At 29.2% G+C, this 27,690-nt stretch overlaps 2 protein-coding genes across 2 annotated transcripts; both read right to left on the bottom strand.

Annotated features, from left to right (window-relative positions):
- Positions 1-5,670: 5,670 nt before the first annotated feature.
- Positions 5,671-6,012, bottom strand: LOC145017076 (uncharacterized). The gene has a single exon (XM_078975169.1). The coding sequence runs from the start codon at positions 6,010-6,012 to the stop codon at positions 5,671-5,673; it is 342 nt and encodes a 113-aa protein (XP_078831295.1).
- An 18,243-nt stretch (positions 6,013-24,255) lies between these two features.
- On the bottom strand, positions 24,256-27,023 carry LOC145017074 (replication protein A 70 kDa DNA-binding subunit B-like). The gene is made up of 11 exons (XM_078975168.1): positions 26,871-27,023; positions 26,428-26,698; positions 26,250-26,343; positions 26,001-26,128; positions 25,836-25,920; positions 25,612-25,747; positions 25,317-25,513; positions 25,099-25,219; positions 24,810-24,989; positions 24,588-24,662; positions 24,256-24,483 (listed from the first exon to the last, which is right to left on the bottom strand). The coding sequence occupies exons 1-11, from the start codon at positions 27,021-27,023 to the stop codon at positions 24,256-24,258; spliced, it is 1,668 nt and encodes a 555-aa protein (XP_078831294.1).
- Between the last annotated feature and the right edge of the window lie 667 nt (positions 27,024-27,690).

The raw sequence follows: 27,690 nt of genomic DNA, 5'->3' as shown, positions 1-27,690 counted from the left end.
GTTCTCCAATTCCAACAGATTTTGAGTCGAGCAGAACTTGCGCTTGAACTGCACCAAGAATTCTGCCCATGTCAATTGCAGTGGCTCATTAGGGCTTAAAGTCTTCCCTAGAGTGTTCCACCAACGAACGGATCCACCTCGGAACTGACGTACTGCGAACGTGGTCTGCAACTTGCCTCTGCAGCCACAAGTCATAAAGGCTAACTCCATTTCAGAGATCCAATCCATCACTCCGATCGGGTCCTCCTTTCCAGTGAAGGTCGATGGTTTGCAAGTCAGAAAGTCCTTGTACTTTCATCCCATTCCATCATTCCTTCCATCAAGGTTGTTTTGCCTAACTATTGGTGGGTTGGCTTGACCAACAGACCCACTGAAGTTTCCACCTTCCAAGTGCCCTTCATTTAATTCGGGCTCTTCCACATGAATTGACAGTTCTTCACAATTCTGTTGAAGCAACCGCCTAGTTTCGTCCATCTGATGATCCAACATTGTTTGAATCATCATTTGCACACCAACCATGGTTATTGGCTCCGGTGCTGCAGCTACAACAGGTATTTGTTCAATCACTGGTGGTTGATTCCTGTTTTCATCAACATTTCCAACTCCACTTCTTGTTCTCACCATTTTTGATCTACACACCGAATAAGGTGAAATTAGATCCTCATTCACGATAGATATTCAAATAATCCTTATCACTCCGAAACGTTTACATGTTAGTTCTAATATAGTAGACGTACGCTTAGAATCCTACACACATAAAGTTTCTAGATCTGGTCGGCAACAGACCATAGATCCGAACAAATAATTTCATATATGGCAACATATAACATTTAGCACATAAAGCATTTTAGGCAACTTTCCTAAAATAAACTAGTGCTCGTGTCTAAAATATAACAGACACACATCTTCAAATTCCACTTAGCATTCTAAGTTTAAGTCTAGAAATCCTACAAATTCCTAGTTCGCTTAAACTAATGCTCTGATACCAACTGTGACATCCCCAAAATCCCGGCCAGAAAAGACCGATTTTCATTTATGCTTTTAAAATAATTTCAGAGTAAATCCTTTTGATTTGAAAGAGTTGCGGAATTTGTTCCCCAAAAAAAACGTGATAAAACAATGTTTACCAAAGCATTTCATAAAAGAAATGTATTTTCATTATATAATCAAAACTTGGGATGTCATGTTCCGATACAGACCATAAAGCATAAACGATAACGTTACAAGTCATTCAACAAATATATACATATACAGACTTGCAAACAAAACAACTTAATGGTTCATCCATCTGATGCCCTTGCGCCACTTCCTATAATACAAATAAAACTGAGTGGGTCAGGCTTGGGAGCTTGGTGAGCATATAGGGTTTTCAACCCACAATAAATAATTATATTTAATTCCACCAATCAACAATAACCCAATTACCCATTCCCGTTATTCTCACTTTACGTCCCTAAAACAACTAACACAAGGGACCTAGTCTTAGAATATTTCATCGGGGCGACAACACATGCATTCGGGGGTTTTCCGACAATATATGTCAAATAAGGCAACCATGAGGAGGATGGAGTACAGCGAATGAACACCCAAGTTCATTAACACCTACAGGCGGCGAACTTGCTAGCGTTCCACCAGACTGTCTAGAAAAGTCAGTGGTCGTCATCTAAACTCCGCTAGATGACTGAATCAAAACAACAACGAGGCCTCTCATCTATTTATTACACACCAACTATCTACCCATGTTCTACCCAACATATTAGTAGATAAAAATATACATTTTTATACATAGTTTAAAAACCTATATAGCATGCTTTAATCAATACATATTCCACATAACAGATGAGGCCTACACACATAACACGTATTTCATAGAGAATAAATCATATCTATGAGATAGAAGAAAGTGAATATACATTCACGCATATAACAACAAAATATACACATAACACGTATTTTATATTAAATACTTAATAATTATGCGTTAGAAGAAAGTAACTACACACTCACTTGATCAGAAGATGATCGAACAGCACTACGGCTTGCAGAAGTAGTAATCCTCAGCAGATCTGGAAGATTTCTACAAAAATCGAACTTCTCGCGGGCAGAGCTTTGGCTCGGGAATCGCACTTCTCGGGATCCCGGGAGCGTGAAACTTCCTTCTTAATTTGGATATGAGATCCGGGGTGTCGGGATGGCTTCGGGGGTTTACGCGCAGAGTTTCGGCACAAAGAGGAGAAGAAATGACCAAAAATACCAGGAACCCTCGCATCCTATTTATAGGAGGCTGAGGCCTCGGCGTACGCTGGGCGTACAACCTTACGCGGGGCGTAAGCCTCCGAATTCGTCACTGCATGCGTAATCCGAAGAACTCGAGTGCGAGGTGCATCATGCTTCGCGGTATGCTGGGCGTACTTCGGATCAGATCAGCGACTCCTTCGGATATACATCCGAATTGAAGATTAAATTTAAATATTAATTATTTAATAAACTTCGGATATTCATATCTTCTTCATACGAACTCCGTTTTTGACGTTCTTTATATCCACGCGTAGGTGAGACTACGCTCTACAACTTTCGTTTAGACTTCGTCGACTAATTTTGATTTTATTTTTATTATTTATTTTTAGTAGGCCCGGACAGGAAAACTTCGTTATAAATTCATAACTTCTTCGTTTGACGTCCATTCTCTTCTAAATTTTTATCGTTTTACTACAATTAATGAGATCTTCGATTCTCATTTAGATTGTTTCGGCTAAAAACCGCTCGGTCTCAAATCGAGTATTCGGGCTGCATACCGCTAATTCGAAACTTCGAAAAATCATAACTTCCTCATACGAAGTCAGATTTTGGCGTTCTTTTTATGCACACTCTCGGTTTAACGAACTCTACGACTTTCGTTTAGATCACTAAGGCTAAATATCGCTCTAACGTAAATTTCACTTTTTACGTCATTCAGCGTTTGTCGGTTCTGTCGCAAAACTTCGACATGTCATAACTTCTTCGTTATAACTCGGATTTCGGCATCCTTTATATCTTTGGAATCCTTGTTTTGACCACTACGTCTTTATGCAAATATATTGGGATTATCCCACACTTCAAATTTGACGCTTATTTTATTCTAATTAATCAAATTATAATAATTAAGTAAATAAACACATAATTCACATAATTCAAATAATTCACATAATACTCAAATATTTCATCATTAATACTTCAAAAAGAGTTACAAGGGTTAACCTAGACTATTACATCAATGAAAATGCCTAGCCTGGAAACGCGAGCGTTACATTATCCACATCACCAAATCTGAATTATTTAGCGAAGAGAAAGGAGAATATATGATAAGAAGGTGATTAGAGAGATAGATGGATCCAGATGGGTTTTTCAGATACATCGAATTAGAGCCCTGAAAATCTATGCTTCATAGAACCAAAACCCGAAATTAGAGCCCTGAAAATCTATTTGTATGAAATGGAGTTTGGGGGAGACCAATCTTTGTCGACATCTAGAAACACAATATGATTTGAGAGACAGGGTGAGAGAGAGATATACCGCCGTTGTGTTTGGGTGTGAGAGTATGTTTGGGAAGATGGGTAACAACCTGTCATAAGAACATGTAAACTTGGATAAAGGTTGAATACTCACAGATCAAGTACTACATCCTCGTTTTCATCACCGTTAATGACCTCGATTGCTTCAAGCCTGATGATCGGAGCAACCTAAGAGCGTCTGTTAGGGTGAAAATAGAAGGCATCAGTGTCTTCGTCGTTAGCAGCAGCAGCAGCTTCCTACTCCTCTCTATGTTCGGGTGAAAATCGAAGATGATGAGTGGCATTAGTCTCCATTAAAGATATAAAAAATCAGAGGTTTGATTGATCTGTTCATCACCGCCTCCGTATGAAGTTAGGAAAGGGGGCATTTTTGGTGGTGTCGATGTGAATAGGTTAGATGGCAGTGTGTTTAGGGAGTCCTTGTATTAGGGAGTAGTATAATACGTATGCTTAATATATTGTACATAATGTAATATATGTTGTACCTCTTAATTTTCAAGAAATAGGCAATACCCTTAATAATATAGTAAAGATATATATATATATATATATATATATATATATATATATATATATATATAGGTTCAAATGTGGATTGACATCTATTGTGTGGACGTATCGATAATGCTATTATGTGAGAATTATAAAGAAAATATGTTGTTTGATAATATGAATACGTTCAATCTTATATAATTATTTTAATTATTAAGCATTTTCACTAATTAAATCTTCTATACGGTTACTATACATTGTTTTTAATTATTCTCATTCTATCAAAATGTTATCAGGATGTTTATTGAGTCGTAATCTGGACCAATTAAAATAAATAAAAAACGATGAATGAGAACAAAAATGAATTAGAATTGGTGAGAATCCATTAAAATAACAATAGTTCTGTGATATTGAACGTATTTACATTACTAAACAACATATTCTCTTAGTAATTTTCATAAAATAACATTATCCACACGTCCACACAATAGTTGTCCATCTACATTATAACCTAGCCCTATATATATATATATATATATATATATATATATATATATATATATATATATATATATATATATATATATATATATAGACACACACACACACACACTACACACACTGGGTTATAACCCGTGGAAACCACGGTTATAAAATAAATAAATTTTTTGAAAAAAACTCTTTATTACTAAAAAAATTATTATAAATAAATTATCATTTAAGATATATATTTTTCTAGTTATATAAAATTATAGTCTTTGTTTTTAATGAGTATGTGAAATTTATTTTGAACATATATATCCGACAATATTTAGTTGTGAACTAATGATAAAAATAACATTAATATATAATAAAATATTAAATGTATTAGAAAAATAAATAACCACAGAAGTAAATTAAAATTGTTACATAATTAGTTAATTAAGTTCTTCTAATAAACATATATGAAAAAATATATAAAATCACAACTGAAAATTACAATAAATTTTATTAACAATAATAATAAAAGATGTTATATGAAATAATATTCTATAATATATTTATAGATTTCTAAAAACTTCTTTATAAACAACATTAGAAGTTTTATTTGTATTTCTATCATCCTTATCTAAAATTAATATTTTTAATCATTCTTTACTTTGAACTCTAGATAAGGCAACATACAACTGACCATGTGAAAAAACCGGATCTTTCAGAAACAAACCAACTAATGGAAACTATTAATTATCTAAAATTAATAGTTTTATTTGTATTTCAGAAATAATGATTGTCCTTGGCTCTTGTTAATTGTCATTGCAAAACAAACAACTAATGGAAACTGTCTTCTGTGGAATTTGAATGGTATATTTGTCAGATGGTGTTAAGGTTATTCTTAGAATAAAGGTTCGATTTCCAATATTAGTTTCAGATATGATAACTGACTCAATAACACGTTTGCCCAAAGTTATCACATGTAGTCTAGTTCCATTACATAATCCATTTTTTATCAATGTTTCTCAGTAACACAACTGGAACCCCTGACTTTCAAAACTAACTTATGATTTAGGAGACCTAAGACTTTAAGACCATTTAAAACATCAGGTGAGTATAAATTGGCATCAAACTGATCATGGATAAACTTAGATTTTCATAGTTTATCTGAACTTAGATATCCGACTTCGTATCCTAGAAATAATGACAACAAAAGATCATTTATTTTTCCGACAACTTCATTTTTTGGAGCAAGTATTGCTTTTTCTTGAAAATATTCTGGAATTTTAGAATCTTCAAGAATAGAAGGATATACAAACTCAATTAATGAACCTATAGGATCACAATGATCATTAATTAGAAGATCGTTTGGAATATCAATAATCGCTTCATCATCATTAGAACCACAAAGTTTCCCTTCTCCTATATCTAAAAGCCATTTTGCAAAAGTTGTTGTTTGTTTAATAGTAGATGTATCACTTCCGACAATTAGCCACATGTTTTTGGTTAGTTTATGGACTTTGCATTGTTGGCATAAATATGATTAACTTAAAGAAGCATTGAAAATGTCTTCTCTACTACCACATGGGATAACATGCAAAATTTGTCTAAAATCTCCTCCAAAAACAATCACTATCCCTCTAAATGGAAAATTTGAGTTTCTAGGATTGTGACACTTGAATATATCTTTCAAAGTTTGATCTAAAGCTTCAAATGCATGCTTGTGAATCATGGGTGCTTCATCCCAAATGTTCAATGAGGTTTTTTGTACTAAACGGACAAGTTCACTATTTGGTGTTATGGAACAAACAGAAACCTCACTAAGAACCAAAGGAATTATAAACCATGAATGTGTCGTCCCACTACCAGTTAATAATAAAGAAGCAATCCCAGTTGAAGAAAGGTTTTACCTGTTCCACCATAACCTTAGACAAATTAAACACCCCCTTCATTATTCTTAACTGCAGTCATGATATCATCAAAAATGCTTCATTGCTCATATGTTAATGCTTTAGAAAGCTGATCAAACTCTTTGTTTAAATTTGGTATGTCATAATCTAGCTCCTCACTAATAACACGTTTGTTTGAAGAAGATACATAATCAACATCAGGGCAGGGATCCTTATAAATTTTTTGAGACTTGAATTGTTACGAAGTAAAAAAATTTCAATCTCAAACAACGTCAGGTTCTTAATTTGATCTTCGTTAAGTGATAACCCTGAAAGAGAAATGGTATAATAATTAGAATAAATTTACAAATAAAGTTGTTTGTATTACATAATAATTTTATATATTGAAAAAAAATATATGTATTTTAAAATAATTAGACATTATTATAATACCTGGAAATTTTAATCTCTGTTGTTGATTGTAAAGAATTATATCCAACAAGTATTCCTATGTATTTTCCCACACAACATCTGGTTTAGACAACCTGTTAGATAATAACATCGTAGCGAATAAGAAGCGTAGATAATAACCGGTTCTAGATTGACTTGCTTCCTTAATGGCTTCGATATATTATTTATCATCATCTAAGAGGCTTAGAGCATAACATGCATCTCTAAAGGAAGGACATAATTCACCATTAATTGTGCGAATTTCTTTAAACAATTTTGGTCCTTTCACTTTGTTTAAAAGAACTCTTAAGAAATATGCTTCCCCAAGATTAGGTGACACTGAATGAATTCTGCCAATCGAATATCCAACCTTCCATAGTTTCCAAGTCATCAATTTAGGTTTCCAAACAAAATTTCTAGGAAAGTCAACATAAGTAAGTTTTTTTTGCTTCTTTATAAACTTTATTACACTCCATCCAAGATGTGAACATAGAAGAAGCAACTGAGGGATTGTTAAGAACATTGTCAATATCATCATCTACATCGCAAACAAGTTGTTGATCAGGTAGATGAAAAGGAAGTCTCATTACTGAAGGATTTCTGCAATGAACATCGTATCCAAAAATTCACCATGATGCTTCACATGCAGAAAGATATCTATAATCATAATATTCTTGTATCTAATCTACTACATCATCGTTATCGCATTCATTGTTGTTTTGTACAACAACAACAGTCGCTCTATCAGGACCTTTGTTGATATATTTGAATAAATACTTGATAGAAGAACCCTGATTGCACCATTCAACATTTATGTGTGCTTGGTATCTTTTCAGAAGATATTTGTTATATGGCACAACATTTCTGTTATCTAACCAGACTCCAGATTTTTCGACAAACGATACATTGTTTTTCTCCTATATACAGGATAACCATTCTCATCAAGTGATCTATGTTCAGAGAAATTCCTTGGAAAGTTTTTAGAACACTTGTTATCCACCATGCAAGGGCAATTGACATTTTGAGCACCACAAGGATCATGAATCATGAACTCCTTCACAAGTAAATACAAATCTAGAACATCATTAACGTTGGGAGTCTCAGCTGAAATAAACTAATGAATGTGTTCCATAGTAGGAAGCTTGTAATCAGGTTGCATAAATAGACAAATATGACTATGAGGCAAACCGCGTTTTTAAAATTCAACTGTATAAACAACTTCATATATAGAAGTAAACAAAAAAATGTAAATTGCTATCAAAAAATAAATAATATAATAAATATAACAATTATTTAAAAAAAGGATATTAATATATAATATGCTTAGTATGAATAAATAATTTTAAATACCTGCTTGAACCATGCCAAAAACTGCATTCTCTCGTAGGTCTTTAATCAACGCATCAAGCTTGATCTTAAATAACCTACATAGGATATCAAGTCTATCCTCCAAATTAAGCTTAGTGTCTTTAAGATATCTTCGAACTTCAGGCCATTTCGGATTGCACATAAATGCTATGAAAAAAAATCAGGATATCCAAACAATTTACAAAGTGACATGGCATCTAAGTAGTTTTGCATCATGTAACGTACACCACCAGTAAACGAAGAAGGTAATATAACACGTTGACCGAATTCTGAAATATTTGTATTCCCCTAATTTTGAAACTTACGCAAGTTCTCATAAGATTCACATCGAAGAAATTTTTGTTTCTTTCGTATGTAATATAACCTCTCGCTTTCAATCATTGTATAACCATCTACTAAAAACTATTGGAAAAGCCTTTTTGAATTCAAAATCAGTGAAAAAGAATTGTCCCTATCTTGAATTTTGTAAGCAAAAAACTATCTCATTGTTGTCTTTGGACGCTTATTATCGCTTGAAGATGTAACACCTCTATGAGGGATGTCAACTCTATAACCATCATCGCCATATGGAAATAGTAGAGGATATTATAGACAAAAGTAAGAAGGATGCAATTCACTGATACGACGTAGAGCTCCTGACGAAGTTTGTACAACGATGCCTCTGTTATCAATAAAATCACCAACATCTCCTATAATTAAAGTGGCGACCTCAGAAGAAGTCGGTAGGTCATATGTCCTTCCATCTTGTTGTCTTTTTCCAATAATTCGTAATTTTAGGTCAGCATGAGGATCCGTATTAAAAACATCTCTAACCATCCTATACCACTTAACAAACTCATTATTTGAATCTAACATAACCTTCAAATCTTCTATAATTTGAAGCGTTGGTCGATGTAGGGTCATGTTCTTCTCCCCCTGTAAATAAAATTAGTTAAATATAAACAATATCAATATAAAATTAGTATTGTTAATTTCATAATAGGAAGTAAGAGTAAAAGTGAATACATACCCAAAACATTTTTTTTTGTATTAGAGATTTCATTTTCGGTGTCATATATGTACAACTGAGAAAATCTTGGTTGACATCCATTTGAAGGTAGAAGGCTTTCGATAGTATGATAATTTTTTACCACTAAGCCTAAATATGTATGGTGCGTTTCCTTTATTAATGGATGAATAAACTCCCCCCCCCCCCCCCCCATTGACGTAAATGAAAACATGGAACTGAAACTACGAATGTTTTGATGGGTTTTGGGCACTACATCAATCTTAAGGTGTACATGCCAACCCTAAAGCTTTGGATCTAGTTTGTCTAATGAACATGCAATAATCATCCAAAGCTCATAAACCCTATATCTAGCATATAATAATCGATATTATCATAATAAAAGGTTTAGATCTTACCTTGATTGTTATGTAGCAATAACAATCACAAATCTCCTTGATTTTGACTCTTGAAAGCTTAGTGCCTCAAATGTTGCACCTCTAATGGAATCACAAACACCATGAGCAACAAGATGACTTGGGAGAAGGAGGATGAGGCACCAAAAACGTCTAGCGTTCTCTTAGAAGTATTAGACACGTTTTCGGGAGCCCCAGGGGTCTTTATATACTTGTGAGGGCTGCTAGGGTTTCAGGTGAAACCCTAATTCTCTACTTAGGCCTTAAGCAACCCATGGAGTCCCTTTAGAAAGCCCTTGGAAGAAAATCATATGGGTTTCCCATAGATTTCGTCCAATCCCTTTTCCATTAGGAATCCATAGCCCAATTTGTAACTATCATATAATTGCAATATCAATCCCTTTTATTTAATTAATCTCTTTTAGTTACAAAATTGATTCTTAATTAATTCTTGACTAATATTAAATAAACAATATGATTTCTCCTTTAATATATTATTCTTATAATATATTAATAAATCATAATTAATCCTCTTTCTCCTTAGTTCATCCTATTAGTTGCTATGGTAAAGGCACCCCAAAAGGACCATGCTCATAATCAAGTCAAGTACATACCAAACTAGTTATTGGCTTAGACACCTAATCCAACATGTTTTTCATGAAGTATTTGCTTTTAGAATCTACTGCACCATAAAGTTGTTTGTAACTTTGAGGTGGTTCTAACCACTTGGGTTGTGGTGACTTGGTAAGGCATGTGGAAGATATGATGGATAACCTATTGACTCATGTTCAAATCCTGGCACCACTCAGCCCTTGTAGCCATGGAGGTTCGCCTGCAGTGACTCCAGGACATGAGGCAAAGCTTTATGTTTGCAGCGGGGGATTAGTCGGTGCGCGAAAGCTGGCCCGGAAACCCTCGTTAGGGAAGTTCCCTTTCCAAAAAAAAACTTTGAGGTGGTTCTTTTAAAGCAGGTAGTTCTACCTTCCCATAACCACAACATAGAGAAAAGATTTTAGTCCTTGTTCGATTGCCTCTTAAAGATTATTCTTTCCATAATTTAGCATGACATAGTTCACAAACAACGTTCTGATCACCATGATCTAAATAAGCTGTTAAAAAAAGAATATAAAAACCTTTAAGTATACATAAAATCTTAATACTGCAAACTTAAAACCTGAAAAAAGTGTTGATGATGATTACCTTTTGATATACCCTTATGTGCAGGTACGATAATATCTCGACCAATATATCATCATCTGTCCTTATGTCAAATATAGGTATAGGAGATATATGTGCAGACTTTCTTTTTAACTTGTTTACTCCTGATGAAAAGTGATGGGATGAATAACTGTGAGTAACCGTGCATGAATTGGTTGATTTCATGGCATTAGGAGATGCATAATATCGTCTCTTATTTGATAAGGTTGTTGTACCATTATGCTAATTGGTACAAATAGCCGAAAAAAAATATAACTTGTTATTCATGTAGTTCTTGTAATGGTAAATAAGTTTATATGTATAACAAAAAAAGTTACGCATACCATTTGATGTATTGGAAAGTGGAGTCGTAGAATGATTTTGAGGACTCTTATCAGAATTGACATTTTCCTTCTGGGAAGAAATATATGTCAGGTTATTTGAAGAGTTTAAATGTTGATGATGATTGAAGACATCCGCTACGTATAATTATAAAATTAGTTAATAAAAAAATTCATTAGTAATAAATAAAATCAAAGACAATTGAATAATTTTAAAAACATATACTAAGGATAATAAAAAAAAAAAGTAAAGTGCACGAAAATAATTATCGTTTTGTCTCGTTGTAACAGATGGTGTTGCAGATGACATTTGACAATTTGAAATGCCATTTTTTTTTTTGATTTTCTATTATCCAAATATAATTTGCTTAATTTCTGTTGCTCTTTAGCTGAAATAAAATCCAATTTATTTTCAATATATATATATATAAGAAAGAAAGTTTAATTAAAATTTAATCTACAATCTGTAATTTAAAGATAAGTCATATATTTTAAATATTAATTTATATATTGATAAACTAATATAAAATATGATGCATAAAAATACATATCAATCAATAAATAAATACATGTAACTGAATTATATAAATTATTGTTCTATTTATGATGAATAAGTTTTAATATACCTGCATGTGTGGGTTGAATAGTATGTCGACCATTAATATGATCATCTTTTGTTAGGTCGAATATACGTATAGGAGATGTCCGTGCACACTCCTGAAGAAAACTGGTTGGATGAATAACACTGAGTGACTGTTGATGAATTGGTTGATTTCAAAGCATTATAAAATCCAGTATATTGTATATTATTTGATAAGCGTGCTCATCCATTTTGATGATTGGTAGAAAAAACATAACTTGTTAGTCATGTAGTTAATGTAATGTAAAAGAATATGATAAGTATAATATTAATAAAAGTATGCATACCATTTAACATATTTAATAGGGTGTCATATAATTGATATTTGAAGGGGATTGGAAGCTTGAACAATGATATTGAAGAGGTTTATCAGAGTTGGTGTTTTCCTTTTGACATTTCACATATGTGAATTTGTATGGAGAGTTTACATGTTGACCATGATTGAAGACATTAGCTGCATAGAATAATAAATATAGTTAATAAAAAATGATACAAATTTAAAATGCTCATAATATTTAACAAATCATATAGTAATGACAAAAAAAATAACATACAAAATAATATACCATTATGCATAGTGTTAAATACTTGTGTGGTAACTGAATGTCTACAATTTGATATTGTAGACATATTTTTAGATCTTTTATTATCCAAATATAATTTTCTTAATTTCCGCAACTCTTTAGTGTGATTAGATTTGATAACTGTGAAAGTACTTGATGAGTTTTGATTGGGACCATCTTCATTCAAATTGTTAACAAAAAACATTCATGTTATAAGATACAATACAATTTATTCTTGATTATTAAAATAGTAAAATGTAATATACCTTTTTTTGAAAACAAATATCTCATCAATGTCAGTCTTGATGATGAACTTTGATACATCAAAGTATGTATCCACAAAAAGGTGACCTATAAAAACAGTATAAAATGAAGTAGTTAATCTTTATAATATAAAAATAATTACAAAAAATATTATACATCTCCAAACATTAATCCTTGCAAACTGAATAATTATGACAATGCGGAGAATGTTTGGATTTGTTTGTATATAATCAGATAATTGGTCACCATAATCCCCCTATAAGGTGACATCCAATTGTAAACCACTAAAAAAATATTGTCAAAATAAATAAGGAAACTGTTGAATAAATTAGATACTTCTCATAGAAAATAGCCAATGTTATAAAAAATACTTAACATCTTGGATTTGGACTCTCATCTTATGTTTTTTTCGATATGGGTTTCGTGTATCAATTTCGCCAACCGTGACCACCAAGCCGATAACATTTATATACAAACATAAATACAAACAAACATATCAACTTTGTATTTATTTGAAGGGTACAATATAATTATTTACTAAAAGTATAAATATAAATTTTCAGTTAAGTATAATAAACTAACCTAATGACATCTTTTCTGGATATGTGCCCATGATAATGGGTTGATAGTCAATAAAAGCAAACCCATTCATAGACCCAGAAAAGTCAATACACCAAGTAACAATAGTATCCCGATTCAAAGTGAGTTTTGAAGTTGATCCGTCAGTTGAAATTTACTTTCATCCATCTTTTCTAAATTTGGAGATTTGATGAAAAAAGCATCACCTTCTTTTAGAACTTTTGTATACATGTAAATGTAAATTTTTAGGACATATCCTTGGATCTTATTACTGTAAGTTAAGATGATAGTTAATAAAATAGTTATAAAAAGGAGTTGTAGATACTGTTATCAAACAAGACTACAAAAATAATTAAAAACAGTACGTATTTAGTATACCAGTTCATCCATGAAAATAAGTTCAATGGAGAAAAGTTTATCTGTGTTCCAGTAACATTTCGTTGTCCATAATCTGATTACACGAAGTTTCATGGTGAAGTTATCCTTCAAGTCATCAACATCACTTATATCAGGGGAAAATACAGAAATAAATACATGGTTTTACTTTGAAAATGAAAGTATAATGTTTAAGTTTCATTGTCAATAATCAATATTCATGTTTAAGTTATTAAGAAAGTTTGTAATACGACTCTTCTCCATTATAACAATGTACAGTTTTTTTTTTATAACCTTCAATTGTAATGAAAAAGGAAAAGCAATGGAAACTGAGTAGAACACGGTTGAACATGTAATAGAGAGTATTACCTTTGTATTATGAGTAACCGGAGGAAAACGTATGCAGAGGAAGAACAACAAAGGTATTAAATTGTTATAGTTTTTGTATTTATACACCACTGCTGAGTAAACGAAACTAATGTGAGAAATGAAGAGATTTTGTTATAAAAATTTTAAAAATGGAAACTTAATTAATATTAATATTAATACTTTCTAATATAAACTGATTTTGAAATAGAAATGCTAATCAGTTAATATTACCATTACAAGCTATCATATCAAATGGTTACTTATATATATATATATATATATATATATATATATATATATATATATATATATATATATATATATATATATATATCTACTATAATAAATGAAGGTTTTTTTGCAACATGTCCTCTTCTCATTCATTTGGACACATGGTATTTTCTAGAATTTTTAAATTTTCTATTTTCCACTTGTCATTTTATTGTATTTTTTATTTTATTAAATTAAAATTCCACATTTAATATGTAAGGTAATATATATGTAAAGTATTTATTAGAAAAAGTTTATATATGTAATGTATTGAATACATTAAAGTCTTATTAATTTTAATAATTTAATTTTTTTTTTCTTATAAATTCAAACTTTTCAAATTGTTAAAATTTTATATTTGTTTTTTCTTTTTTTAATTAAACCCATGTAATACATGGGTCTCACAACTAGTATATATATATATATATATATATATATATATATATATATATATATATATTATAAATCGTGAACTGAATATAAATATTATACAATACAATATTAATGATTCCTAATATAAGCTGATTTTGAAATCCAAATGACAATTAATTAATATTACCAGTTATCATATCCTAAATAAAGGAGAATATTATACCTAATTTAGATTAATAATAAACCGTTTGAATTTGGTATATTTATGTATTTTGAATTTTGAGGTAATCAATTTAGTCAACTAGTTGTGAGACCCATGTATTACATGAGTTTAATTAAAAAAAGAAAAAACAAATATAAAATTTTAACAATTTGAAAAGTTTGAATTTATAAGAAAAATAAAAAAAATTAAATTTTTAAAATTAATAAGACTTTAATATATTCAATATCTTACATATATAAACTTTTTCTAATAAATACTTTACATATATATTACCTTACATATTAAATGTGGAATTTTAATTTAATAAAATAAAAAATACAATAAAATGACAAGTGGAAAATGGAAAATTTTAAAATTCTAAAAAATGTCATGTGTCCAAATAAATGAGAAGAGGACATGTGGCAAAAAAACCTTCATTTATTATAGTAGATACAATATTAATGATTCCTAATATAAGCTGATTTGGAAATCCAAATGACAATTAATTAATATTACCAGTTATCATATCCTAAATAAAGGAGAATATTATACCTAATTTAGATTAATAATAAACCGTTTGAATTTGGTATATTTATGTATTTTGAATTTTGAGGTAATCAATTTAGTCAATTAATAAATTTAATAAAAAAATTGTTTATATATATATATATATATATATATATATATATATATATATATATATATATATATATATATATATATAGGTTCAGGTTAATTTGACACCATTCTAAATTTATGAGACCGTTAGACCAAATTTAAAAATAATTTTAAAATGCAAAATAAATGGAAAAATCCAAAAATTCTTTTTTTAAATATTATTTCTGGAACTTGAATTAACTAAAAAAAATTAAAGTAAATAAAAAAAAATTAAAAAAAATTCCATTTTTTTTTTGAAAAATAAGTGAAATATTCTAAATAGAATATTACACTGATATATTCTAAAAAATAATTTTAAAATGCAGAATAAATGAAAAAATATAAAAATTCTTTTTTTAAATATTATTTTCGGAACTTCAATTAACTAAAAAAAATTAAAAAAAAAAAAAAATTTCATTTTTTTTTGAAAAATACGTGAAATATTCTAATAGAATATTAGACTGACATCTTATAAAAAATAATTTTAAAATGCAAAATAAATGGAAAAATCCAAAAATTCTTTTTTTAAGTATTATTTTCGGAACTTGAATTAACTAAAAAAAATAAAAATAAAATAAAAAAATGCGTATCACGGTCTGACAAAATTAGGCCGTCTCACATGAACATATATATATATATATATATATATATATATATATATATATATGTGTGTGTGTGTGTGTGTGTGTGTGTATATGATCTTTTTAAATTCGTGAATATTGTTACTGACAGATGAGGTCAATAATTGTTTTTAAATTTGATGAGTATATTGAGTATTGTACAGCTGTTTACATTTTTTTATTGCAAATTTGACCATTTTATGTGTATATAGAGTGAATGTTAGAATTACATTACAACTATCTTAACAAAATGAATAGCTATTGGGTTTTACTAAATTCAAGGGATTGCATAATTTTTGAAGGGAAAATAAAGGCGGCGTGACTGTTATACGTGATTAGTTGAAATTACATTTATTATTTATTAAGTGGTATTCTAATAGTTCTAATAGGTAGCTAATAGGTATTTGAATTTAAACTTGACTTGAGGTGTGGTTTTGTGTAAAAAGGAGGAGGTAATTAGTGGCAATTTAATTAATTAGAATAATCAATAGTGACAAGTGGCAAAAGAGTTAAGTAAAAGTTGTATAAATGATTGACGCACGCGTGATTAGTTATTCTTTTATTATATATACTAGGTTAAAACCCGTGGAAACCACGGGTAAAAAAGAAAAACATTATTGATAATTTAAAATGATAATAAAAAATAAAAAAATATTAAATTACAAATATAGAAGTTTTGTTTATAAGTATATATTGATTAGTTAAATTTAATATATACATTGTTGTGGATACTTATCTAAGTTTTGTTAAATTATAGGTAAATATGTTTTACTATACTATGAGTAAATATGATATTTATAAAAAAAATATGTATAAAAGAAATAAATTAGAGCAACACGGCACCAATAACTATCTATCTAGTTATTATTAACTATGAATAAATAATTGTGTAAAGTTTTAATTGTTATTTTAAAAAATAAACGTCAATGATGAAACATATAAATTTTATAGAGTAATTTATTGTGTTAAATAAAAATTGTAAAGGTACTAATGATTGAAATATATATATATATATATATATATATATATATATATATATATATATATATATATTGAAAATTATTTAAAAATGAAATGGTAACTAAATACGTGTAAAAAAAAGTAAACATGACTCATGTTGGTATTCTTTACAAGTATAGGGACTAAATTTAAAGGTTAGACGTGAAATTGGATTAAAGATTTACACAAAGATCCAACTCATTTTTAATATAGATAAAGTAAATACCTTTATAAAGATCTAACTCATCGCTCTTTGGTTCAAAAGAAAATTGGTGCACAAGAGGTACGTTGTGTTGTGATTAGCGATTAAAAAGGATGTGTTGCAATTACCGATTAAGTTGGAGTGATTTTTGGGATATATTGAACCGATTATGAATCTGCAATTATAACAGGTAAAACAAATTAGGTTTTTATTTTTGGTGAATATGGAAATCGATTGGGGTTGAAGAGTTTCCAACGGTAATTTGTTAGTAATTAACGTATGATTGTAGTGCATCATTATATCCAAATTTCTCTCTATATCTTTAGAAAATTGCTAATTTATTTTCATTTTTGGATTTCAAGGTTACTGTTTGGTATGAGTTTTAGGCATAAATGGATGGAGCAAGGCATGAATCTTTTTGATTAACACGTGATTTTTTTATTTTATTAACATATATATATATATTATATAAATAGATCCTTTTATAATTATTATTTTTAAATTTCAAGAAATCATTTATAATGCTTATGTTTCCTCAAATTATGATTAGATTTTGTAGGTGGAAGGACATGGGATATAGATAGAGTAGAGAAGCTAACGATGGTTAATCACTTTTTGAAATTTATGCTAGATGCTTAATTATTTTTGAAATTTATGATAGAAGATTAATTAGTTTGTGATCACCAGCTTTTGTGCTTATGAATTTATATTGGAACTTACAGATTTATGTTTTAAACAATTTCTTGTGAACCGTTTATGAATTTAATTATTTCATCTTTTTTGTTGGATGGTTCTTATTTACTATTATTAATAAGTGGAATGATCTTGATAAAAAAGTAAAAATTTGGTGTTTTTTTTAATGTAATTTAAAAGATTGTGAGTTGAAAGTATAAAGAAAGTAGAATGTTATATTAAACATAACAAACAAAGCTTGTTGTTATATTGTGCATTCAAATTAAAAAAACTATCAAAATAGCAAAAAGCTTCCCCATTTTTCTAATTTGTAGAAAATAATGTAATAAGATTTTGTTGTTTTTATATTGTTTTGTTGTTAATGTTACTTGGAATGGTGTTCAGATGGAGAGAGGAGAGAAAAGGGAAAATTCAAACTTTTTTAGGGAAGGAGTTGTGCGTACTTGCTCGTGAAGTGGCTAGGGTTGAGGCAATTTGAGTGTACGCTGGTGAGTTATATTAAATATTAGAGGGTGTAATTATTGTAAATAGCGATTTACTTTACTCTCTTTATTAATATAGGCATTGTACTTTATCTTTTACCTATAATAGCAATGTGCTTACATTATTTACCCTCTATAGTGACTTCAATAATAATTACTGTAAATAGCGATTTACTTTACTCATTATACGCTTATAATGACTTCAATAATAATTACTAAATTACTTTAATTCTTTTTAAAATAAATTACTTATAAAATGAAATAAGATGTTATACTAAACCATTAATTTTTTATTGTTTATCTATGAAAGTAGGATGTTATATCATATATACAATTGAAATCAAAACAGTAGACTTTTCCTTCTAATGAGAAGCAGGTGACTGACTTTCAAAAGTGAATTGTCTGAAATACACACAAAGATACACATACAGCTAACTGAAATAGCAATGTAATTTTAAATAGGGTGTCTTTCATGTATCTCAAGAAAAAGGTGGAAAAAATGTGGCAGCAAGTAAAATAAAGTGATTTAACCGCACAAACAGCAACACACAACAAATTATGATTTGTGAGTAATTTATATTATATTTCAAAAGCTAACTGAAATACAAAATTTGATACATATGCAAGATACACATACAGATAAAAAGCAATCAGATACACATACATCAAAGTACTAACCCGATGCCTTTTTTCCTTGTATTTCTTTGTGCTTCCAGTGGTGGATAATGTCAAGAAAACGAATGTCAGGTGAAAAAAATGGAGAGTCAAATAACAACAATAAGACTTCTTGATTATTGTGTGTTTGCTTCCAACAGAGTAAGAGTCCATCTTGATTTGCATTTGTGTGTGTACGTATATGTTTTCAATACCAGGTGTGTGTATTTGTGTGTGTTAATCCTCTATGTTCTTAGTCTGGACAATAATATTAGGCAAACAATCGCAGGAAAGTACGTAGTAAAAGTATATTGCTATTAAATTAGGTTTACAAACATATGATTATTAGTAGTGATTGAAGAAGGACTAACCTCAATTTATATGATCTCTTTCTTGCAGAAGTCGTGGAAGAAAAAATATTTTGTCAATTAGAATGAAGGGTAAAATGTGTGATAGCAATAGGAATTTAAATGGAGATGCAAATTTAAAGAAGGTAAGAGTAATATACTCCTGATTTTTTTGGATTCATTAAAATCCTGAAAGATTTAAAACGTATTTGCATTGGTTGACAAATAGAATACCATTTTCAAATTAGGATAGGATTCCTTTTCAAATATTTGAATAGTAATGAAGGGGAAGCAGTCAAATACTTACTGATAACACGTAAAGTATATTGTTGCTATGAAGAACAGAAAAACAGATTGCAAACACAAAAAAAAAAAAATTGATAAGTATAACCTCGATATATGAAGAACAGAAAGCAAACAATACAGTATCCCTTACCATAAAGTATATTGTGATTTTGTCCCTGCAACTTCCAATTAGATAACATGACAAATAGTAATGCCAAGTTAGATATCATGAATTAGTAGTGGCAAATGTTTTTTTTTTTATTTTTTTTTATTTTTTATAATCCATTAATGAAATAATAAAATATTGATCCGTATAAAATTTTTTGTAAAAAAATATTGACATTTTTGTAAAGTAATAAGTAAAAAAAATATTGGCATTTCTTCAAATATAATGTTATCTGACCAAAAAAAATACATGTACAGTTGTTAAAGTGGAAGAATTAAGTACATAAACATCAAAACTATGAAAAATATATGCAGCTATCGAATTTTTATAAATGCATGAATTCAGATTGCTAACCTTTTGTAGTTGTTCTTGTCCTGGAGGATGAATATGCAGCAAACGATCATAAAATGAAGAAATAATAACCGGTACAGAGAGGAAGGATTGAATACCGTTTGTAATGAGTTCTCTGAAGCAGAATGGTGAAGAAAATAGAAGCGTAAAGAATGAATAGTGGTATATATTTCGGTATGATTTTATTTTGTGCAGATTTTTTGAGATTTATTGACTGAATAATAATTAGCTTCCCATTATAATAAACAAACTTCCATATTTTATTGGATTGGATATCAAGGAATTTCAAATTTTAAATTACGATTTGTGCATCTTATTTTGATTTATTGATGCAGATTTTTCGGATTTATTGTGAATGTATATGAATATGATCTGGACGTAAATGTAGATGATGAAAAGAAGCGGGAAAACACAATTTTGGGCTGCTGGGAGATTGACACGTGAATAGATTCTACTTATTTATTAGGATAGGGGATATATATATATATATATATATATATATATATATATATATATATATATATATATATATATATATATATATTAACGTTATTACATTATTTTAGTTCATAAATAATATATGTATATTTCTTTTAGTAAAACGATATATTATACTTTTGGTTTCACTAATTTTTCATTGATTTTTGTATTTTTGTTTTTTAGAATTACAATCGTTTATATATTAACGTGATTACATTATTTTAGTTCATAAATAATATATGTATATTTCTTTTAGTAAAACGATATATTATACTTTTGGTTTCATTAACTTTTCATTGATTTTCGTATTTTTGTTTTTTAGAATTACAATCGTTTAAATTAGTGATTGTAAATGAGTCGAGAGTTTATAGTTGATATGTAACTATGTGTTATATGTAATTTTTTTTATATCTATATATTTAAAAAAAAATGATTTTATGTTGTTGTATTAAGCATTTGATGGTTGTTTGATTTATAGATTATTTTTGGAAATAACATTATTTTATAAGAAAAACTAGGTTTAAACCCGTGGAAATCCACGGGTGATAAATTGAAATATAATTATAGTTTTTAATTTGTAACAAAAAAAAGATATGAAAGTTTAGAAAAAATGAAGAATAGTGATATTAGACAATTATAATATGCGTTTTTCCAGGTGAGTATTCATATAAAATATTTATTTCCTTAATTAAAACAACAAAAGATATATTTTTATTTATTTTTCCAATTTGCATAACTTTTTTTATTGATTTAATAAAGTTGCATACCAAATTGTTAGGCTGTTACGATTTCACCACCTAAAAAATGTATATGTGTATTATAATATATTATCTTGTTAGTATTTCATGAATGCAATCAATAACACTGCTTTGAATGCGAAGTTGGATTTAGCTTTGCTATAAGTTTCAATCGATTTTGAAATTGAGTATTGTTCACATTTGTATGAGTGTAGTCGATGAATCGATAAAGCAAGAATATATGAGTTTTGATTCGCAATTGGATTGATGATTGAGGGATGATTCGTGAAGAAAAACGCGAAGTTAAGGACTGTGAAATTGTTGTTTGCAAGAATTTAAAAACTCGATTGTGGAGTTGTTGATGCTCATTTTGCGAAAGTAAAACAATCGAGTGTTTGCATCTGTGAATCAATTTGAAGTCAATTGGGTTAATATTCGCATATGGGTTCAACATATGAATTTTTTATTTCGCAAGTTTAGAGTTCAAGAACTAAATTGTGTTCGCATCTGGAATGAAAATTTTGTGGTTCGCATTTGATTAATTAGGTTAAAATGCCAAGGTGATTAATGCAAAGGGATGCGAAGGGTGTAAGAATGAAGATGCGAAGTATTTCACAGTAAATATGTAAAATTGGGGAAGAAAACAGAAATTTTCAAATATTGTCCCTGGAGTTTCGCATTTTTGGAAATAAATACTCAACTTCGCAAATGGGGGTCATAAAATGATGAAATTGCAGAATTTTTAAACAGATACACACACATAGACAACCACACATATATTTAGAAAATTAAACTAAAAGATGATAAATTACAGATTATAGCATTGTTCTTTGAGAATAAATTACTAAAAATGGGATATAGACAATTATAAGACATTGTTCTTGACTTTTGAGTCCAAAGACGTATGATCTGAACTTTAATTGTGAAATCGTCCTTGATTGAGTCAATTTCCTTTATAGGAGTAATATGTTCCATTGTACCTTGCAAGTTAAAAAAAAAATTTACATTAAATTAGACAATTATAATCAGCACACAGAAAAAAACAATCAAACAGTCAAGAAGAAAGTACATTGGTAGGCTGTTACGATTAAATTAGACAATTATAATATGCGTTTTTCCAGGTGAGTATTCATATAAAATATTTATTTCCTTAATTAAAACAACAAAACATATATTTTTTATTTATTTTTCCAATTTGCATAACTTTTTTTATTGATTTAATAAAGTTGCATACCAAATTGTTAGGCTGTTACGATTTCACCACCTAAAATATGTATATTTGTATTATAATATATTATCTTGTTAGTATTTCATGAATGCAATCAATAACACTGCTTTGAATGCGAAGTTGGATTTAGCTTTGCTATAAGTTTCAATCGATTTTGAAATTGAGTATTGTTCGCATTTGTATGAGTGTAGTCGATGAATCGATAAAGCAAGAACATATGAGTTTTGATTCGCAATTGGATTGATGATTGAGGGATGATTCGTGAAGAAAAACGCGAAGTCAAGGACTGTGAAATTGTTGTTTGCAAGAATTTAAAAACTCGATTGTGGAGTTGTTGATGCTCATTTTGCGAAAGTAAAACAATCGAGTGTTTGCATCTGTGAAACAATTTGAAGTCAATTGGGTTAATATTCGCATATGGGTTCAACATATGAATTTTTGATTTCGCAAGTTTAGAGTTCAAGAACTAAACTGTGTTCGCATTTGGAATGAAAATTTTGTGGTTCGCATTTGATTAATTAGGTTAAAATGCCAAGGTGATTAATGCGAAGGGATGCGAAGGGTGTAAGAATGAAGATGCGAAGTATTTCACAGTAGAATGCGAATTGGGGAAGAAAACAGAAATTTTCAAATATTGTCCTTGGAGTTTCGCATTTTTGGAAATAAATACTCAACTTCGCAAATGGGGGTCATAATATGCGTTTTTTAATAGAATACCTCAAATAATATCAAAACACATTCCCAAGAATGCATGCACCAATATACCATTTTATTGTTTAAAAAATGATCATTATTTTGAACAGGAATTTATTGAATGTATTCAAATTTGAGACATCTTTTTTATAAAGCAAATATACTGATATCTTATAACACGAAATTGAAAAGTAGAATGTTATTGAATGTAATTTTTTTTATTTTTATTGCAAATATATTGGTAAAAAAATCTGAATGTGATAGATGAACCTAGAAACAACACATGTTTTAGAGTTATGTTGGTTGTTACTGGTGGACATTTAGTTGGTTGTGTATTTGATGGAAACCCCAAATGTTGCCCATAAATTATTCCAGAGGTATGTACTTTATTTATGTTATCACTTTAATTTCATCAGAAAAATTATTTATGAGGTTAAAATGAATACATCTTTGCCCAGAACCAAAAAATATGCCTTATTAGTATATATGATTGTAAATACATGTAATGTAATTTAGTTGTATGTAATATACTTATTTGTATATGCTTGAAACGAACTAATACTTATCAAGACCACCATCGTTAAATATTTAGTATATTTCTGATACTCTTTAGAAACATATTTATTTGCTTATTTTACACATAAATTCACAAACATATATGCCACACATTTATTAAAAGAAGATTAGTCTAATTACAATGATAACCATAAAATGATAATCGTATTAAAATAAAGAATACCAGCGAAAATAAAGCAAGAAGTATCAATGTTTGAACAGTAGACACCACAAAGAGCAATACTGTGAAAGAGAATCCAAAAAAAAATCCAAATTCAAGAACATTGTTGATTAAAAAAGGACAATCTCAAATTACTTTTCAAGCTTTGGTATTAATAGACCTGTGTTGCCATCAACTTTAGAATTCAATTGAGGGACCTTGGTGGATGAAGTCACATTATCATAATCATCAACATCAATGGTATCTCCAACATTTCGTTTTTTTACGGTTGTTGGGGAATTATACTTGAACGGACTTGTAGCTTCAAATTTGTCGGGCAATGTTGGGGTCAAATTATCACCTGTTTGCGATATCGCATCCTTAAAACAAAATGTTGTAAATAGGTTTAGTAATAAAATATTAAGAAAAAGTAATCTTTTTAATAGATTATATAAAATTAAATAATGATAATTTATAATATAACCTTTAAGGACTTTGTTTCTTGAGATACTTCATGAGATGCGATTTCTGTATCATCAGCATTTGCAGGACTACCTGCCTGAATCAGAAATTTAAATATTTATATAATTTGTGGGACATAGGTGTAAATCAATATAGATTTACAATTTATTAGTGAAGATCATTAAAAAAATATGCATCATAAAAAGTAATTTTAAAAAAACAAATAAAAATAATATATAAATACCTCGACAGCTAACTTTTTTTCCAAAGCATCGATAACGTTACTATCAACCGTATAGCCAAGTATCCCAAACCGATTGTAGTTATTGGATACATTAAAACTGTTAACATCTATCTTAAAAGCCATATTTTTATGCTCCAAACATTTGAGGTCGTAAGGATATAATCTTGGATTATCCCCAGCCTGGAATAAATGTGTTATATAATATATTTATGTTTAAAAGCACATTAGACTAAAGAAAATACAACAAATAACAACAATTAAGAAAACAAAAATTAAAATTACGTTATACCTTTTTGATTTTATCTATAAGATCACGTGCGCGTTTTTTGACGATTCTATAAGCATCTCTATCGAAGAGAGTTAGAGTGATTGTTCCAGAATCATCTTGCACACGAATAGGTATTTTATACCTATAAAAATTTCCCAGATAAATAAACATTAAATATGTTTAATGGTTAATAATGTAGTTAAGTTGTTCTGTTGATATTTTCTTAAATGTAAAAAAACCTTGGAACAGAAGAGATCGTCTTATTTTTACAATTATCACCATTGCATTTTAAAACGACACTTGCATGACCACTATCTGCACCACTGAACAAATCTTCTGTTTGAACTTTCTTTCCACAGTTTGTACACGCATCATAATACCAATCAATATCTTGGCGAATAGCATAAATGGTCCCGACAATGATATATTGGCCGACCTAAAATAAAATCAAAACGATCATAAAAAACATTATAATTTTATTATCTGTTAAATAGAAAACAATATGACATCAATACAGATAAAATATTCACATACCTCTTGTGGTTCTATTAAATCGACAACATTTTTAACTTTGTAGTTATTCAAAAAGTCATCAAATTCCGAATATGATTTAGAGCTTTCAACAGTCAAAGAAGCAGAAGGGTTTTGAAGTCCTCTTAATCCAACCAAGCTGTTTTTAATTTAGGAGTTTGAAAATAAAATTATAAAATTATTGAACAGAAACAACAAAACGATGAATTATTAAAAGGTACAGTTACCTATCTGTGAATGTAACAATTTCGGGAAGATTAGCATTTATGAACATCCGTGTGTGTTCAAAATAACTGTTCACAGAAGGTGTTGCTGATGAAACAAAATAAAATAGTAAATAGAATGAGTAATATAAAAGACTAAAATAAGGTTGATTGGTATAAAAAATTTACCGTTATAGACATTAATTCTTGCAAATTGCAAAAGGACAATCACACGACCAACTTCTTTATGAGCTTCAAGATAAGAAATTAACTGGTATGCAATATCTCCAAACAACGTAACATTAACCTGCAAACCTCTGCAAAAATAATAATGGTTAAATGAATATATAATACTAAAATTCTACATGCAAGTTGTAAAGTAATGAATATATAATATAAGATATAAGATATAATATATATAAAAAAAGTTTTGGTTACTCTAAGTTTCTTATTTGTAAAGGCAGCCTATGTAGAGATTTGCTGACATCACGGGAATCAAGCTTTCCTAATGAAACAACTTCACCAATAATATCTACAAAATGATAATACAGAATGTCAAAATGATGTGAATTTAAAGAATTAAATATAATATACAATCAATAAGGAGGGAAATTACCAATTGATTCATTAGATGTAGCTGTTGCAGAGATAATTGTTTCAAAAGAAACAAAAGAAAATCCATATTTTGTTTTGGATTGAAAGTGTAGACACTCGTTAACAGTTGTTCTTCTATGGAAATTTAACTTGGAGGTTACATCACTTATTTTAAAAGTGTATTTGTTAGGAGCGATAGTGGGGGACCGGATGTAAACAGCTTGATCTTCTTTCAATTTGGACTCAAACCTTTGAAAATCTCTTGGATACACACTTGCTCGGATTTTTGTAGACTATTCACATACGGTAAGAATATTATATAATGTTAAAAACGGAATTTTTAATAAATATAAATTGGTCAACATTGAAGATAACATCTTCAATGATTGAGTTTGAATAATATTATTGGAATGATCAAATAAAAAAAATGGTTTTGAATAATGCTATGAAAATAGTAGATTTTACCATTTCATCCATGAGTATCATCTCAATTGATCTGACAATAGTGGGGTTGCCATCTGAAAGCGATTTCCACAGCCGGATAATAGACACTTTTACTGTGTAATCATCATTCATATTGTCCAAGTCTCTAATGAAAGTGATCTTTGTTTCTGCCATTGTCACTATAACAGAAAAGTACACAAGTAAGATGCTAAATTTGACAGAAAATAAAAGTTAAATGCTATAAACAGCCATAAAACAGAAAGTTTTGATTTCGCAAGTTTAGAGTTCAAGAACTAAACTGTGTTCGCATCTGGAATGAAAATTTTGTGGTTCGCATTTGATTATTTAGGTTAAAATGCGAAGGTGATTAATGCGAAGGGATGCGAAGGGTGTAAGAATGAAGATGCGAAGTATTTCACAGTAGAATGCGAATTGGGGAAGAAAACAGAAATTTTCAAATATTGTCCCTGGAGTTTCGCATTTTCAGAAATAAATACTCAACTTCGCAAATGGGGTCATAAAATGATGAAATTGCAGAATTTGTAAAGAGATACAAAAGAATTGACAGTAGAATGCGAAGGTGATTAATGCGAAGGGATGCGAAGGGTGTAAGAATGAAGATGCGAAGTATTTCATAGTAGAATGCGAATTGGGGAAGAAAACAGAAATTTTCAAATATTGTCCCTGGAGTTTCGCATTTTTGGAAATAAATACTCAACTTCGCAAATGGGGGTCATAAAATGATGAAATTGTAGTCTTAATTTATGGAATTTAAATGATTGAAATTTTAGAGCTCATCAAAAGAATTGACAAAGGGCAAAATTGACATCTGATGCATTGT

The sequence above is a fragment of the Lactuca saligna genome, chromosome 9 (genome assembly GCF_052625555.1).
Source record: "Lactuca saligna cultivar CGN05327 chromosome 9, ASM5262555v1, whole genome shotgun sequence".
Classification (NCBI taxonomy): domain Eukaryota; kingdom Viridiplantae; phylum Streptophyta; class Magnoliopsida; order Asterales; family Asteraceae; genus Lactuca; species Lactuca saligna.
The sequence above is the reverse complement of the archived record's forward strand: the minus strand, read 5'-3'. Positions and strand labels throughout refer to the sequence as shown.